At 40.0% G+C, this 17,076-nt stretch overlaps 3 protein-coding genes across 6 annotated transcripts in view; 1 reads left to right on the forward strand and 2 right to left on the reverse strand.

The window, feature by feature from the left end:
• The window catches only part of LOC133528238 (atlastin-like), a 37,223-nt gene extending 29,220 nt beyond the window's left edge, over positions 1 to 8,003 (reverse strand). The window contains exon 1 of one of the 4 annotated variants that reach the window (XM_061865523.1): positions 7,771 to 8,003. In XM_061865523.1, coding sequence (XP_061721507.1) covers positions 7,771 to 7,933 — 163 coding nt within the window. In that variant the 5' untranslated portion in view covers positions 7,934 to 8,003. Of the gene's footprint in view, positions 1 to 7,535; positions 7,743 to 7,770 lie in introns of those variants that run through there. The other 3 variants (XM_061865525.1, XM_061865526.1, XM_061865527.1) reach the window with 3 other exon arrangements.
• Positions 8,004 to 8,362: 359 nt separating this feature from the next.
• LOC133528239 (viral IAP-associated factor homolog) lies at positions 8,363 to 11,770 on the forward strand. The gene is made up of 5 exons (XM_061865528.1): positions 8,363 to 8,509; positions 8,595 to 8,727; positions 8,953 to 9,181; positions 10,835 to 11,043; positions 11,454 to 11,770. The coding sequence occupies exons 1-5, from the start codon at positions 8,504 to 8,506 to the stop codon at positions 11,564 to 11,566; spliced, it is 690 nt and encodes a 229-aa protein (XP_061721512.1). The 5' UTR covers positions 8,363 to 8,503; the 3' UTR covers positions 11,567 to 11,770.
• LOC133528478 (integrator complex subunit 1-like) overlaps positions 11,767 to 17,076 on the reverse strand; it is a 52,491-nt gene continuing 47,181 nt past the window's right edge. The window contains 3 exon segments of the mRNA XM_061865869.1: positions 11,767 to 12,341; positions 13,036 to 13,157; positions 14,873 to 15,044. Coding sequence (XP_061721853.1) covers positions 12,252 to 12,341; positions 13,036 to 13,157; positions 14,873 to 15,044 — 384 coding nt within the window. The 3' untranslated portion in view covers positions 11,767 to 12,251.

The following is a 17,076-nucleotide window of genomic DNA, read 5'->3' on the forward strand; positions in this document are numbered from 1 at the left end:
GATTCATGTCAATAACCCGGAGTGTAATTCCTATTTTTTACAGACTACTTGGCTCACACTACCCATTATATTCGATCTTACACTGTGGAGCCGCTCTGGCGGCTATGGCACACCTGGGATTATTTGAATGATAAAATGAAAGTTAATATTTTTTCATTTTTCACCATGCCGTGCATTGAACTGCATTGTCGTCTGACATGCTTCACACGCAGTACCAATGATCTTCTTCTTCTACCTAGCGATATCCCGGCCTTTGCCAGGGTACGCTTTCCTGCTTGCTTTCCTCCACTTCGCGCGATCCTGGGCGTCCTCTCGTTTACGCTCATATCCGCTTTCACGACATCGAGCCATCGCTTTTTTGGTCTGCCGTGGGATCTGGGGCCGTCAAGGGCTAGGTGAAGGCATATGTTGCCTACGTAGTCAGCTGGCCTACGACAAACGTGGCCGAACCACCGGAAGCGACATTCTTGAAGCTTCTCCGCTACGTCACGGACAGCGAGGCTGCCACAGATGTAGTCGTTGCGGATGCGGTCAGCGCGCATAGCGCCGCACATCCACCGCAGCATCTTCATCTCTGTAACGCGAAGCTCCTGAACGTGCCTTCCAAGAACCGGCCACGTCTCGGCGCCATAAAGTAGGACTGGTCGGATAATGCACTTATACACTAGCCCTTTGAGTCTTAGCGGTATTCTGCGATCGCAGATGACTCCTGTGACCTCCCGCCATTTAGCGCGCTGATTCGGGCGCGGATGTCGAGATCAATGGTCCCGGACTCATGCAGTACTGATCCCAGGTACTTAAACTTGTCCGTTTTCACGGCAGGTTCGTTTACATGCAACAGTACCAATGTTCTATTATGCATAATTATTATGCATAATAGAACACGGACAAGTTTATTGTTATCTGCATGACACTTTTATATTGGCTTTCCTGATCTAAGAGCTTAGGAACCGTTTGGAATACAGAATACAGCGCTAAAAGTTGGCAGCGTGCCATAACGCGGGTTATTTCGCGTTTCTGATCTTTGATAGAGCCATAGTGCAAGGAATTGTGGAATGCCATTCATTCCATCTACAACGCAACAGGTCTGGAGACGCATAGAATTTCTATTGGCAAACGGTACTTTATCGACAGAAAATCCTTTAAGAGGCTCCCCGCGGTTACTCCTACATTACATTTCTGTGGCCCTAGTGAAAAAGGGTACAAGTCTCTGGCAGTTTAGGTGTATAAGGGCATAAGTGTTACGTGGAACTTACACCCCTTTACACCTGCGCTGCCAGAGACTTGTACCCTTTTTCACTGGGGCCACAGATTTGCACTACAGGTAGAATTATAAGACAACCTGTTATCGGTTATTCAATCTTTTATTTCCATCCTGGTCTGCTGGATTTTGAATTAAATGAATAAGTACTTAATTTTTTATGAAAATTTTTAAACACTATCTAACAAAACCTTTTTCCGTTACTCAATTGCTGTGAAGGATTTTACATATACGAAATCTACATATTTGGGTTCGTCTTTGACGTCTGTAAAATCTGGTCAGAGATTTTAATTTTAAACTATTTAACACAAAAGTTATGGCAAGAAAACCAGTTTCTTTGGCCTAAAATTGTTGCCTAAAATTAAAGCCGATGCTGTTAATATGATAAGCTACAAAAAAAAACATTAGAAAACGAAGGTATTCAGATCGAAGGTCATTGGCGCCAGTCAGCCCCTTAATTATCCATACCATAATCCATATCATAATACCGAAAAAACAACGACCGAACGAACGAACGAAGGGGCGGGGGGGTTTAGAGTCGGCAACGCGCATGTAACTCCTCTGGAGTTGCACGCCTACATAGGCTACGGCTACTGCTTACCATCAGGCGGGCCGTATGCTTGTTTGTCACCGACGTAGTATTAAAAAAAGAGTCAATGTAGATTGTCAATGGTTTGATTAGCCTCATCCGGTAGCCCAAAATTTAGGTATAGGGGCGGCCCAAGTAAACGACGAGATTGTGATGATATTCTACATCATCGACGACTTTTCGTCTGTTCAGTCGACGTCGATGATTGATCGTTATTGAAGAGCAATTCGATCAGAATTTGGCAACGTCAGAACCAAATGACTGGCCAGCGAGGCCTTCGATCCACTCGTGCTAACCATTGCGTACTCGAAACACTTACTGTACTTGTAGTGCCAATCAACTATTACCATACTAACATTTGCAGTATCGTAATCTAATGATAAGTAATTAGTCGCGGATATTAACGTAACAAGGCTTTGCTTCTTTCCGAAATATTGCCGTCTTCCGCCGCCAAAACAAATACAGGTAATGTAGCTTCCTTCATCGTCACAGGGATGGGCCACAGGCGACCATCAAAAATGTTCATACCGTCGACGGAGTTAACTAACCATTCCTAAACCTTATTTAAATACAAAATGGTTGAGTACAAATACAGGTTACATACAAAGGATATCTAATGCATATCCGTCAGCTAAAAAGTGAGATGAATTGGCGCCTGCGGTATTTCCAGACCGATACGACATTCAAACCTTCAAGAAAAGAACGTATGTACTCCCATCTTAAAGGGCCGCAACCCACTTACAACAGTTACAACCCCTCTGGTGTTGCGGGTATCTATGGACGACGGCAATGGCTTACCATCCGTCTGCTCGTTTGCCTCCTATATCATAAAAAACAGGGACCAAAGGCCTGTGGTAGACCATGTCAGTCTCGCATCGGTCTATTCAGCCACCAAAAAAGGTGTATCGCCGGCGTTACGCCATAAATCGTCTGCAATAGACGAAAAGGCTCATGATGAATACCTTGGCCATTTGCGAGTGCGGTTAACGTTATGAAATTATAAGTTAAGAAGTTCATGACTTAATCTAAAAAAACTGCGTCAAAGGCTAAAGTTCTACTAATAGTCAGTCAAGCGTGTTGCCTATAGAAGTGAGATCAGTCAGCCGATATATGAACCGACATATGAAATTTTCCGCGTGACCTATCACGAGAATACCAACGCCGGCCGCACATTCCAACAGGTGCCGAGAACATGCCGTGGCAGGAATACACACTGCCTTGTCTGTAGGTGACGAGTCGTAAACCTTATTTTATTCGTAATAAGGTCCACCGACGGTCAATTAGTGTTACTGTTAGTATGTAAAATATGTCTTGGTCCAACAGATAGACTAACTTGTTTAACTTAGATTTGCGATTAGTATTCAGAGAAAATTTATTTGCCGATATGCTTTATGAAGTTTGTGTAGTGTAGCATTCGCTTACAACTATTTGCTTTTTTAGGTGGCCGCCAGGTGATCCTACTATCGATCCATCTCGATCGATTGGATCGATAGTAGGATAGAATCTTGCCATTCCAACGCCATCTTTGAGCAAATTCATCTTGCGGCCCGGGGCTAAAAGGCAAAACCGTATTTTTGGCCCTCATAAAAAAAGTTGAGTATGGCTACTCCAGCGGCTTCGTATTGCGTAATTCGTGTATGTTCATCGCTGTACCTCCAATTTTGCAAGAGCAATAGATTCCTCGAATTAAAATTTTCGCGGTACCCCCTAGGGCCGTTGTTATTTTGCGTTAATATGGTCACACTGGTTTGCAGCCAAAGGTTTGCGGTGGGTCTGGGTCTGATAGCAAATGTTGCAACACACGAGAGAAGAAAGTAGAGAACAAGTAATAAAATCGATTATTGTACTGTGATCTTCCAGCCGGCTACATAAACAGCGGACGGTGACACATTTGTGCTTTTAAATTTGTAATTATCTTGGCTTTCGGGGCATGAATGTTACGCATTTTCGATTGCCTAAAAAATGCTCTTTGGTCTCGAGCCAAATTCATTTGACGTCAATACGAAATTTGGAGCTGTGTGTAACAAATTATGATTCAAGGGGAAGGAGATTTAAACGTAAAGGCAATCATCAAAAATCAAAAAGTTCACCAATGGTGGGTTAAGTGTTGTTGTTAGAATATAAATAGTTGCGTATGTAGCGCACGCACATCTGGTGCCATGTTTCTTGTATAACTACTACCGTATAACAGTAATCAGTTCATAAAATACCTATCTTGATTATAACGAAGCCTGCAGGCTGCTATTCCACTGAGGCGGAAATGTGCGGAGACGTGTAGGAATCAACTAACATTGGTTATAATCCAGCGGACCGGAGACGACAACTAATGTCATAGGTTGCCGCAAGTCACTTCTCATCACCGTCGCAGTTGTAACTATGGAACCGTAAACAGACGGCCCTCAGTCCGTTTTCGACGTGAAAATTATAAGCGGCTGATAGACATTTGACGTTTCGCTTTGCTGCGTCGGATAATTTAATATAATTTCAAAGTACTTTAACAAGACTACAATGGGCGATTTAAGACCTACTAGGCATTGGCCTATTTATTTTCACAAGGGTAAATATTTAAGACTTTCTGACACGATAAATTTATAATTTTGTGTGAACTAGTCAAACTAGAGGAACACTTGACATATGAAAATGATGCAATTTACAAGTGATTTCGTCTTTATAATAAGTGATTTTAAATGGCTCAAACTTTATCATCAATTCAGTATACTTATGTATAAATTGTAACCAACAATAATAACGCAACATTAACGTCTTACGAAGAAGGTTAACTATATGCATACTAATTTGAATCTTATCCCCACAGGCATAATACTCAATATGTGCTTATATTTAACATGTGTGTATGAAGATGTGTTAAAGTTTATATTGGCAATAAAAACAATAGCACTTTCTTTTACTATCAGTAAAGTTTCGGATATTGAGAATAAGTCAGTAGTCTAAATAATGTAGATAAGTTTGATAACACAAAAATGTTGCAAATTTTAAATTTTGATAAAGAGCAATTGGCTACTTCTTGACTGATAACAAGAAGAAGCTACTATAATTTTGTCAATATTTGATTAGGGACTTAACACTTAGTATTAAGGTTCATAATTCACTGCTCAAAAGTTTATGCTCCATTAAATATATGATAATTGCTAAATAAGACTAAGTCTATTCATTCGGATTAATAATTGATTGGCCTGAATAATATGCAACAATTAGCACAAATACATCTGAAACTGCGTTTTAATTCATAATAGTGTTAGTGAAATTGATAATAAGATACAAGCAAACTATGCCGGGTCTTATGGCTGAGTGTAGAGGAATGTTGACATAAACGTGATCTAATGGATCCTACTTGAATAAATGGATTGTTATCTTTATTAAATATTCACTCGCTAGCTAGCTAGCATGGCTAGTAAGCAGAGCTTGGAGAGCATTTGTGGAGTGTCCAGTCTCAGCCATGATGATATGGCAAGGAAGAAGAGACATATTGATACTATTAATCAGAATGCTATTGCTTTGTGTTCTGTAGCTTAAAACTGTTGTTGAAAAAAATCTTCTATTTATATGCCAAATTTGCTACTAAATCTCCTATTATTTTTATATATCATTCAAGTATGTTTGACACACATTTATTTACAAACAAGACATTGCTCACTTCAAGCAGCATTGATAAATATATCAATTAGAAAACCAAGCCTCAATTTTAGAATTGAAAAGTGTAATAATATTTGATAATGGTCATTTAAATGATAGAACCACATGTCTGATGATAAAGAATGTTTGTAAACAAACCAGGAATGTGAATACATGTGGCCATTAACTTATTAAAGGGAAATCAATAGGAATTCTTTAGGCACATAGGTATGTGTTTTATTTAAGTGTATGGCATAATTGTTGTCGTTTATACATATAGACATCAAGCACATCAATCAGTACTGCCCAATTATCAATCATCTTAAGAATGATAGTGGATAAGCCTACATTCCCCTATGGGCTCAATACAGTGGTAATTTGTAGGTTAAGTGTGTAGGTATTGGTACATTAGGCTTAGGTACTAACCCTTTGGAAACCGTTTTTTACTAACATAATGTATTTGTATGTGTCACAGTTACATAGACGGAAACCCTACACACTTGTTTACCTTCGACAGTAACATAATCCAATGGATACAGAACCTTAAAATATCTTTATAGTATAGTATGTGTTACCATACATAATAATTAATAATGGTCAATGTTACCTGAAACACAGAAAGCTGTAAATGCTATAGTTAAAATAAATAGAATGTACTGATTGACATAAAAACACATAATAAATTTAATAACAACACTCACAAAAAAAAGCTTTTTTTTCTTTACAGAAACGGTCATTTCTTTACACTAATTCTCTTAATGTCATATCTTTGAGTAGGTTTTATGCAGGAAATCTGTTTACAAGCTATAAAGAACTTCAAGATTACTAGAGCCACAAACCAAAAAGATCATGTTTTATTGTGTTCTTTGTCATGATTTCAACAATCGCATAATGAAAAAGTTACTTAAATATAAATATTTCAAGCATTATTGTAGAACATTTTTTTATTGACAAAAAAGCTTAATCAAATGCTTATTTTTACCTTCACCCACTATTGTAACAATGCAACAGGACATGAAAGATCCACGATAATAATACATAATCAAAAAACAGTACATATTCTATAGTAGTCAATATGAAACTCTCACTTGAAAAGTAGGGCGCTGAAGCATTGTCTAGTGTAGATGGAGGAACGGGGTTAAGATCATTGTAGCAATTAGTTTAATTAACATTCTACATCTAATTTGATTGTAACTGTTGTCTATTTATATTAGTTCTGTATGTACAGTTGTCATAAGATATATCAGAGGGGCCAAGGTGCTCAAGAATATCTGAACACACACTCTAACACCTTGACAATACAGGCATGTTCCAATATTTATGAGCGCCTTGGCCACTTCAATATATCAAATGGTGACTTGGTTCATAATTTAGTGTTGGTGGATTGATCACACAAACAAGGGATATGTTAGATTATGTACTATAAAATACATTTTGTATTGTAAAAATTCTCTGTAATAATTCTTATTTACTACTTCCAAATGTTCTAAGTTTGGTTTTCAAATGTTCTTTAGAGACAGTTATCTCATAAAAATCTTTAAATACAGAACTTAACATTGTTAATAAAATTGGTTTAAGCCTAAAATAAAAATGAGAATGTAGGAAAGTGTTGATTTGGCATTGTTTGCAAAGAAAGTTAGAATTTGTTGTATATGCACATTAGCAATAGTAATTATTCCTTGTGTAACACTTGCTTTCTAATACCTCCATGTGCAGGGTAGGTTTGGATTCCAATAGCCCATTTGTGAATGAACATAAAGTCAAATAAATGTAACCATCTCACGCTGCTTCCTAAAGTTTGAGTCTAGTTATCTAATTAACATATTTAAGTCACGCAAAAACAAGTCTGTGACCTTTGGATACATGTGGAAGATTTATATTTATTAATAATATTAATTGCACGTTGTCACTTCCAAAAAACTATGTACTAAACCAGACGATGCAAAAATCGTGATCCAACAAAAACATCACAACAAATTATACTGTTGCGACGTGCTTAACCTCGTTCGCAGTTGTTTAAATATACAACAAAAACAAAGGCAAAAGCGGTACCTGAGCAGAGGTTCCTCTCCGCGCCTCCGGTCATGCTCGCAGCGCCCGGGGGCCCGAGCGCTCCTGGCGAGCTGCGAGCAGCTCCAACCAGCAGGTATAAAAAGATCCCAGTCTCAATGTCACAGAGGAATCGCGAGGTCTGACTTACGAGACAGCACTCGGCCGCCTCGCAGCAACCGCCCGCGCGAATCACTACCGCACTCGCCCTACACAATAATAACGTAGCCTTATTTACCTTCGCTCTCATGGAAATTCACATCCCGATGTTTATGTCCCTCGGTATCAGCCATGTTCAATTTATTTATTTCGAGAACTGACGTGACTGAACATAGCGACATGCAATTTTTCCAACACGACGCAAGTTGACAACTTTTCGTAGAAAAAAAAAGACGTGTCATTGTCAAAATTAGGGTTCGAATCGGTAATTACCGGCGGCGTAGAGCCAACATTTCATTTATTTGGAAAAGAGTGGACCATAACGTACATAGGTATTAAAAAATAACACAATAATTAAAAAAGTAAAATGATTACAATTAATAAAATACATTTATTAACCAAACATTAACTGATTAAAAATGTTGGTTATGAAACTATGCCCTGAATAAAAACATAAACGTCAAATATAAATATAACCATTAGTGAGTTACTTGTGTGCAATCATTTCCAGTTTATATAGAGGTAAAAAAAACATATCATTATTACAAATAGGGAATATATAAAAACTAGAGACACAAACACAGTTATAGTCTTGATTGTCTTAAATCTTTATACTCCATTTGAGTTAATCTATCATAGTAAAACACCTTATGATATTGAGTCAGCTGGCTTAAAAGACTCGCATCCAGGCATTCCAGGCCAAAATTGAAAAAAAAAAATTGAGTCAGCTTTTGGTGTCAGATTTCTTGGTTTTGAATTTTTCAATAAATAATACTGCCTATTTCAGACACAAACAACAAAAACAAATCAAAATGCAGGTAAAGTTCAGTATTAGCTCTCGTCCTCTTCTGTTGTTTATTATATTACATTGCAGTTGAACCGTAATACAATGTTTATTTATAGAACCCAAATGAGGATACAGAATGGAACGATGTGCTTCGTGCGAAGGGTATTATTCCACAAAAAGAGAAGGAAGTTACAGAAGATGATATTGTTAATATGATCGAACAGACGATACAACAAAAACAGCAAGAAAGTAAGTGTTTCATACTCTATACTTTTAGGTTAGTTGCAACTGGTGCATATTACCATAAATTATAACTGTATGAGACTTTCACAGACGTAATTTACTCCCAAGCGTAATTAAAACGTTAGAAATGACTGACTGTAATTGTGGGTTAAGCACGAAATGCTTGGGGCAGTTATATTATCCCTTGTTACACTTATGTATATGTCTGTATTGATATTTGTTATTTTACAGAGGATAAGCAGTTATCAGAACTGGACCTAGACGGGCTAGATGAGCTGGAGGACTCTGAAGATGAAGCAGTATTAGAAGAATACAGAAGGAAGCGCATTGCAGAGCTGAAACGGTTAGCAGAGAAGCCAAAGTTTGGAGATGTACGGGAGGTCTCAGGGCAGGACTATGTTCAGGAGGTCAACAAGGCTGGGGACGGCATTTGGGTGGTCATCCACTTATACAAACAGGGGTGAGTATTAATAATGGTTTAGAATAACAGAGTCAAATAGAGTGATCTAATGATTTCCAAATGAAATACTGGATAATCGGGCCCACCATACAAAATTATATTTACGGAAGTTTGAATATAGATGTATTTTTAATTAGGTTTAATTTCATTAGGCGGGTCAACACAGAGTGAGCAATAGGCGAGGCAATTTCCTCACACACAAAACGGCCAGTGTAGAGTGCCTCGGCCGAGGCAGCGTGCCCAGGCGAGGAAAACACAAGCACCGCATTGGCAGAGGCATGTCTACACTGGCCGTATTGTGCGTGAGGAAATTGCGTCGCGCGTATGCTGGGGTCAGTGTAGACCTGGCTATTCATATGCATATTTTACGAGACAAGACTCTTGACAAACATAAGTACACATGACATTGATGTGCATGTATCAACTATAAGCTGCCTGTGCATTCATAAATAATAATAATAAGTAATACAACTATTTGTTTTAATGAAAGTCAGGGATCGGAAACCGGTATTTTTTGTATGGGAACGAAAACGGTATTTTTTCGTTCTTTGTTAATTACTTCATTTCTAATTAGGCAATCTAATAATACGAAGTCGTTATCTGAAAACACAACTGAGTCCTACATTTAGAGTATAAAATAAACCGAAATATATGGTTATTTCGATGTTTTTGCAAAAAACCGGTTCCGATCCCTGATGAAAGTTGAAATTCCATTGAAACAGTTTTCATTGTAATGTACAGTAGGTGGCACACAGTTAACATTATATTAATTCTAAAACTTATTATTTATTAATAATAAACTATTCTAAATTCTCAGAAAAGCTTATGGAGAGTAAATACTATCTTTATGGCCACTATTGCATGCAGCAATCACACATAAGTTATAATAAACATGTAGTGAACATTTTTATGCTGTAAATGCCTATATCAGATCAGACAGGGCTGGTTCACACCAGCATGGAAGCAGGCGGCGAGCACTTTTAGTGTGACTTTTATTTCCTGTTACACTTCTAAATTGTATCCACTATTTTGTAATGTTTTTAACACATTCACTGCCGGGAACCCACCTGGTGGGCGCGCGTGAACTTTGTTCAGATGTTCGCTGGGCGGGTTGTTTTGTACGCAGCTATAGACCACCGGTTTCTGGGGTAGTGCGCCGTTTTTTGTCTGGCAGTGAATGTGTTAAGTTCTCCAGATATTGTTTTGGACTGTTTTATATATGCCACCTAGTCCACGTGCTGAGCTGAAAATCAGGGCTTCATGTCACACAAAATCAGATTTTGCTATGAAGCTGAGTGAGGAAAGAGCATTTAGAGCGGTTTCAGACTAGTGTATTTTTACGGTCGTTTCGGCAAACGCATGCGTTCGAACCGGTGCGTGTCAGCTCGCACGGCACAAGCTTGTACGAGCTTATTAGCGCGACAACGCTCGTACGAATGACACGCGAGTGTATATGCCCCTACACGCGCTTCTAAAAACGAGCTTATACTAACTTAAACAGCAGCAGCTCGTTAAACGGCTGTATCAGATTAGCATCTGATACAGTCCTTAGCAGTACTCTCATAGTTTTGTTATTTGTGGTTTAACATCTCGGTCGCCAATTATTCTTTGAATCTATTTCAAACAGAGTATTCTGAATTTGTCTTCTTTCAGTATCCAGCAGTGTGCCCTGATAAACCAGCACTTCCGTGAGCTAGCAGCCAGGTACCCGTACACAAAGTTCCTGAAAGCAATAGCGCAGACATGCATCCCAAACTTCCCTGAACGGAACCTGCCCAGCGTTTTTGTGTACTTTGAGGGTGACATGAAAAAACAGTTTGTTGGGCCACATGAGCTGAGAGGCACTGGGCTCACATGTGATGGTAAGATCACTTCCACCTCGCTTTGCCTGTCTGCTCCACCTTTTTGCCCATCAAACAGTTTAATAACTACTGTTGGTCTATTTTACAGTTTTGTCGTTTTATGTTGTCTTGGATGTAAATTATGCTTATCCAAAGTCTGATAATTATATTGTTATAGATGTCCTAGTCATCATAAGACTTTGACCCTTGAAAAGGCCAAAAAGTTTACTACTTTTGGTTTTTTACTTTAAATCATATTGTCCTTTAAATCATTGCAAGACTGACTTCTCAAACTGCCAAAATTTTATGAACACTAGTGTTGGCCTTTATTACATTCTTGCAACTTAATTTATTGTCCTGGAGTTTAAACCTACTAGTCATGACCTAAAGTCTTCATAAGATTAAACTTTAAAATGAATCCTTTGTTACAGAACTGGAATACATTCTCGGGCAAGTAGGAGCCGTGGACACCAAAATCAAAGAAGACCCCAGGCCCAAGATCAAAGACAAGTTGTTCCAAGACTTGGGCTCAAATGACTGGTGATCAGTGCTAGTGTAGTGGACTCTTCAGTATTTTAAGCTTGGGAGTGCGGGTTCGATTCTGTGCTTGATATTGGTTTATTTCATCTATTTTGATTGAAAGGTGATGCAAACATCACTAGTTAATTTTATGTTTGTACAAAGAATTTTGTATAATGAGATTTTTATAAAGTAAATGTTATTTATATAAATAAAACAATGAAATGTATTTTCTGACTTTATTTTACTAAAATTATATTCTTATCACATCTAATGTTCTGTAACATTTTTCATTACATTTATTTACAAGGGAATGAGCATGTTGAATGAGCAAGGGAATGAGAAAGTAAAAGTCTGTGGTACATCAAAGCAAGTTAAGGACAAAATTGCTATTTTTTTACGAGTCATCTTCGTTGTAAAAATGGCTTTTAATTTCCTTCCGCGTGTACAGATGTAGTGAACAATCCTTTACCATCGTATTTCCACGGAAACTCACGAATGTGTTAAGCTATTTTAGTCAACCTCAACCTCAGTACAAAAAGTACTGAAGTAGCATGACAAATACAAACATCTCCGAGAAAATACTTCACTACATTTGTACAATACATACCATGGCCCACAATTAACTGAAAAATCGTAGACTTCATTACAAAGACGTATGGTTTACAAACAGTTGATTGTTTGTGTATGGTACAGTTGTGGTCCAGCAGTCAGCAGCCGCGCTGCAGGGTGATGGCGGCCACGGAGCGCGCCAGGCCGCTCTCCACGGGCAGGCGGCTGCGCACGCCCAGCTCGAACACCTGGCGACAACCTATTACTTTACCCACCTGTAACTACACATGTATACTATACTACAGCTAAAGATCATTTGAAATAGAGGTGGATTGTCAAAGTTAAATTTTGTAGCCACAGTTAATTAACTGCGATCTTTCGACACATGATTAAAATTTTTAGAACGCCATTTGACTTATATCCTTATTCTTTCACTGATATGTGTTAAATTTGTTAAATATCAACAACCGGGCAAGTGCGAGTCGGATTCGCACACGAAGGGTTCCGTACCATTATTTATAAAAACGGTCACCCATCCAAGTCCTGACCCCGCCCGACGTTTCTGAACTTCGGTGATTGGATGAGAACCTCGAGATTGGAAAGAAATATTTATTTTATTCTGTTTTTAGTATTTGTTGTTATATCGGCAACAGAAATACATAATCTGTAGAAATTTCAACTGGCTAACTATCACGGTTCATGAGATACAGCCTGGTGACAGACGGACGGACAGCGGAGTCTCAGTAATAGGGTCCCGTTTGACCCTTTGGGTACGGAACCCTAAAAATATGTCTAATGTAGAACAACTGAGACTGTAAAAGATATACTTTGGAACGTGAATTTTAGAAATTTATCTATATTTAGAAAAGTTATCCAAGATGTCAGATACTTTTGGTGCATGGTTTCATCCGCTACTATCGATGCTGACTGTACTCGGAGTACCTTGAGTAGCACTTTCGCGGCGTGCTCCTGCATGCCGACGACCAGCTCCGGCAGCTTGTCGATCACCGACTGCGCGACTTCTGGCAGGGACGAGTCCAAGCACTCCATGATGGCGTCTAGACCTGGGAATTTGTTTCAATTTAGTTTATTTTGTTTAGTTTATTTGGTTTTGTCTTCTACTAGTAAAGGTATTTTTATACATTCGTCAATTATACTCATAAATATGTCCGTGTTCGTATGTGCATATGCAATAGGTTACTAAAACATTTATTTTGAATGCAACTTTTTAGCAAGTCATTAGTCATTACTTAGTTTTGTTGTTAAATTTAATTAGTATTTTATAATATAGTAATTGTATTTTAAACAATCGTGACATAATGGAGAGCTTTTCTGTAGAGTCTCGTGTTTGGGCAACGAAGCTTGCTGAGTTGCCTAAGTAAGGTACCAGATTGACTATTGTATATAATACTTTTTTTACGAGGCATAAAAAATAATACTTTACAAATTAAAAACCTTAATAAGTAGTGAGCATTGTTAAGTATCTCAGTAGACAAAAACGTATTACAAAAGAATAATAATTTAAAACTAGGAAACTATAGGTCTATAACGAAATCAATGCATAGCTATTAGCTAAGTTGCTCATATGTTTATTTTAAGACTGTTTGTTTCTCAATAAATTTAAAAAAAAAAAAGACAAACGCGTGAGCCCCCGCCCGCCCGTCCCCTGTGCTACGGCAGCGCCGCGGCACGTGATTGGTTTTTTTTTTTGTAGTTGATTACAGCGTATTGAAACTATTATAGTTGAGTTGGGTGCCCATACACGAAAAGTACGCAATTAAAGTTTGGTATACGAAATCTTATTTCAAGCATTACAGTCAGTAGAAAAATAAAGTTAAGAATGGCACCGCACCGCCGCACCCGCAGCATGTGACGGGCACAGATAGTTACCGGGCGTGGGGTCGGGCACGGCGGGCAGCAGCTTGGCGAGCAGGCCGACGGCGGCCGCCCTGGTGGCGCCGCCCGGCTCGGCGCACAGCGGGGCCAGCCGCAGCATGTGACGGGCACAGATAGTTACCGGGCGTGGGGTCGGGCACGGCGGGCAGCAGCTTGGCGAGCAGGCCGACGGCGGCCGCCCTGGTGGCGCCGCCCGGCTCGGCGCACAGCGGGGCCAGCCGCAGCATGTGACGGGCACAGATAGTTACCGGGCGGGGGGTCGGGCACGGCGGGCAGCAGCTTGGCGAGCAGGGCCGACGGCGGCCGCCCTGGTGGCGCCGCCCGGCTCGGCGCACAGCGGGGCCAGCCGCAGCATGTGACGGGCACAGATAGTTACCGGGCGTGGGGTCGGGCACGGCGGGCAGCAGCTTGGCGAGCAGGCCGACGGCGGCCGCCCTGGTGGCGCCGCCCGGCTCGGCGCACAGCGGGGCCAGCCGCAGCATGTGACGGGCACAGATAGTTACCGGGCGTGGGGTCGGGCACGGCGGGCAGCAGCTTGGCGAGCAGGCCGACGGCGGCCGCCCTGGTGGCGCCGCCCGGCTCGGCGCACAGCGGGGCCAGCCGCAGCATGTGACGGGCACAGATAGTTACCGGGCGTGGGGTCGGGCACGGCGGGCAGCAGCTTGGCGAGCAGGCCGACGGCGCCGCCCTGGTGGCGCCGCCCGGCTCGGCGCACAGCGGGGCCAGCCGCAGCATGTGACGGGCACAGATAGTTACCGGGCGTGGGGTCGGGCACGGCGGGCAGCAGCTTGGCGAGCAGGCCGACGGCGGCCGCCCTGGTGGCGCCGCCCGGCTCGGCGCACAGCGGGGCCAGCCGCAGCATGTGACGGGCACAGATAGTTACCGGGCGTGGGGTCGGGCACGGCGGGCAGCAGCTTGGCGAGCAGGCCGACGGCGGCCGCCCTGGTGGCGCCGCCCGGCTCGGCGCACAGCGGGGCCAGCGCGCGCAGCAGGGTGGTGGCGGCTCCCGGCCCGCCCCACGCGCCGCCGCGCCGGCTGCCCCACTGGTCGATTTCCTGCATCAAACAGACAATAACACTTTTTTCATCTCTCCTGTTCGGAAAGGTTGATTTTTAAGAGCAGATAGCAGGGTGGAAAATAGCTTCCCACCCTAGAGTGGAAAGTAATTTTTTTTTTAAAGTTTAGATGAGCAAGCTTATGCTATATAAAATAGACCCAGTGTCTGTAGGTACTCCATTCATTTAACGCGGTACAGACAACTATTGCTATCTCTTTCTGTCTCTTGAAAAAGCTATTCAAATCATTCTACTATTCGCCTCATTCATGGTGGTACAGACACCTATTGCTATCTCTTTCTGTCACTTAAAACAATAGGTATTAAAATGTCTGAAACCATAGACAATCTGGCAATTGAATGAATGAAATGATTGAATAATGGGTTTTATTGACTGAATTCGTACCCAATTTATCGGGATTGTATCAAAAATCGTTTGCGATTTGTTGCATGTGTGTTGTTTCTTGTCTATAGAGTAGAGCCCATTACTCTGAAACTTTTTAATTGGAAACAAAATCATAGAAAAAGCGGGAATAACGGATAAAACAAGAAAATTGTTCAGTTTTGAATAAAAATGGATTTATTGTGCGATTTCAGCGACGAAGAAATTAATTCAACTCCCGAATCGATAAAAGTAGAGCCGAAAACGGCGATCGATAGTTTGTTACCGGAATGTTCTAAAGAGAGATACATGAAGGCATACGACCACTTTATATACTGGAGAAGCGCTAAGAAAGTAAAGTCGCTGTCGGAAACCGTGTTTTTGGCAGATTTCGCAGAAATATCGAAGACATTAAAACCATCTACACTTTGGAGCACGTATTCAATGCTTAAATCAACTATTTATAACAAGCATCAAGTTGATTTGAAGAATTTTTCGAAAATGTTAGCATTTTTTTAAAGACGATCGGAAAACTTTAAAGGCAAGAAATCAAAGATTTTCACTGCTGAAGAGGTTAAGAGATTCTTAAACGACGTTCCCGATGAAATATATTTAGCAACTAAGGTGTGTTTAGTATAGAATATGAATAAAAAAATAAAATATAGGTGCCTATTCATATACAATTATACATGTTCAAAAGTTGTTATGGATTATAATTATTAATTACATGGTTTATTGTATATAAAATTACAACTAAAATTAAAATAAATCGTAAATAAAACTAAACTAAAATAAAATATAACGTTATGGATTTATGTTGTTTCAGGTTGTCCTTATACTTATTTGAAATATGCGGCGCATGCCGAAGCTTAGAATTTACAAAAATTACCATGAAATCAACTGAAGATAATATACAAGAGACCCAGGTTTCTCCGACAATCTCTAATATAAATATGCCTGGAAAAACAGTCAATTTGACATTATCAAATTGATCTAATTTTACTATAAATTTTAAATAACAGAAATTTATAATTTTTAGTAATGGTTCTTTCTTTGTTTAATAAATTTGTTTTGAAATGAAATTGTGGTCTTTTACTTTCCTCATAGTCGATATGTAATAGAGAAAAACCACTTGATTTAAATATAAGTGTGTTTAATTTTTGTGGATGACAACAGTCAAATTATAAAAGCGTTGCTATAGTAAACAACCAGTAAAACGTATAAGTCTATGACGCATGTAGTTTACATATGTTCTAACAGCACCCCTTAAACTATATGTTCATAGTACACATCAAATACAAATTACTATTATCTACTAAGCACTAAGCATATAAAAATCTCTAACGAAACGCTGGAACCTTTCAATACATAAAGGCTTTGTTAAAGCATCGGCCAGCATGTCGCCAGTACACATATACTTTATTACCAGCACACCATTTTCAACTATCTCGCGAATAAAATGATGTCTAACATCAATATGCTTAGTCCTTGCATGAAACATGTGGTTCTCAGACAATTTAATTGCAGATTGATTGTCATTGTAAACCACCACTTTGACATCTAACTTCAAACATTCCGACATGAATGCCCTAATAAACAATGCCTCTTTGCACGCATCAGATAATGCCATATATTCACTTTCCGTACTGCT

The sequence above is a fragment of the Cydia pomonella genome, chromosome 19 (assembly GCF_033807575.1).
Source record: "Cydia pomonella isolate Wapato2018A chromosome 19, ilCydPomo1, whole genome shotgun sequence".
In the NCBI taxonomy this organism is placed as follows: domain Eukaryota; kingdom Metazoa; phylum Arthropoda; class Insecta; order Lepidoptera; family Tortricidae; genus Cydia; species Cydia pomonella.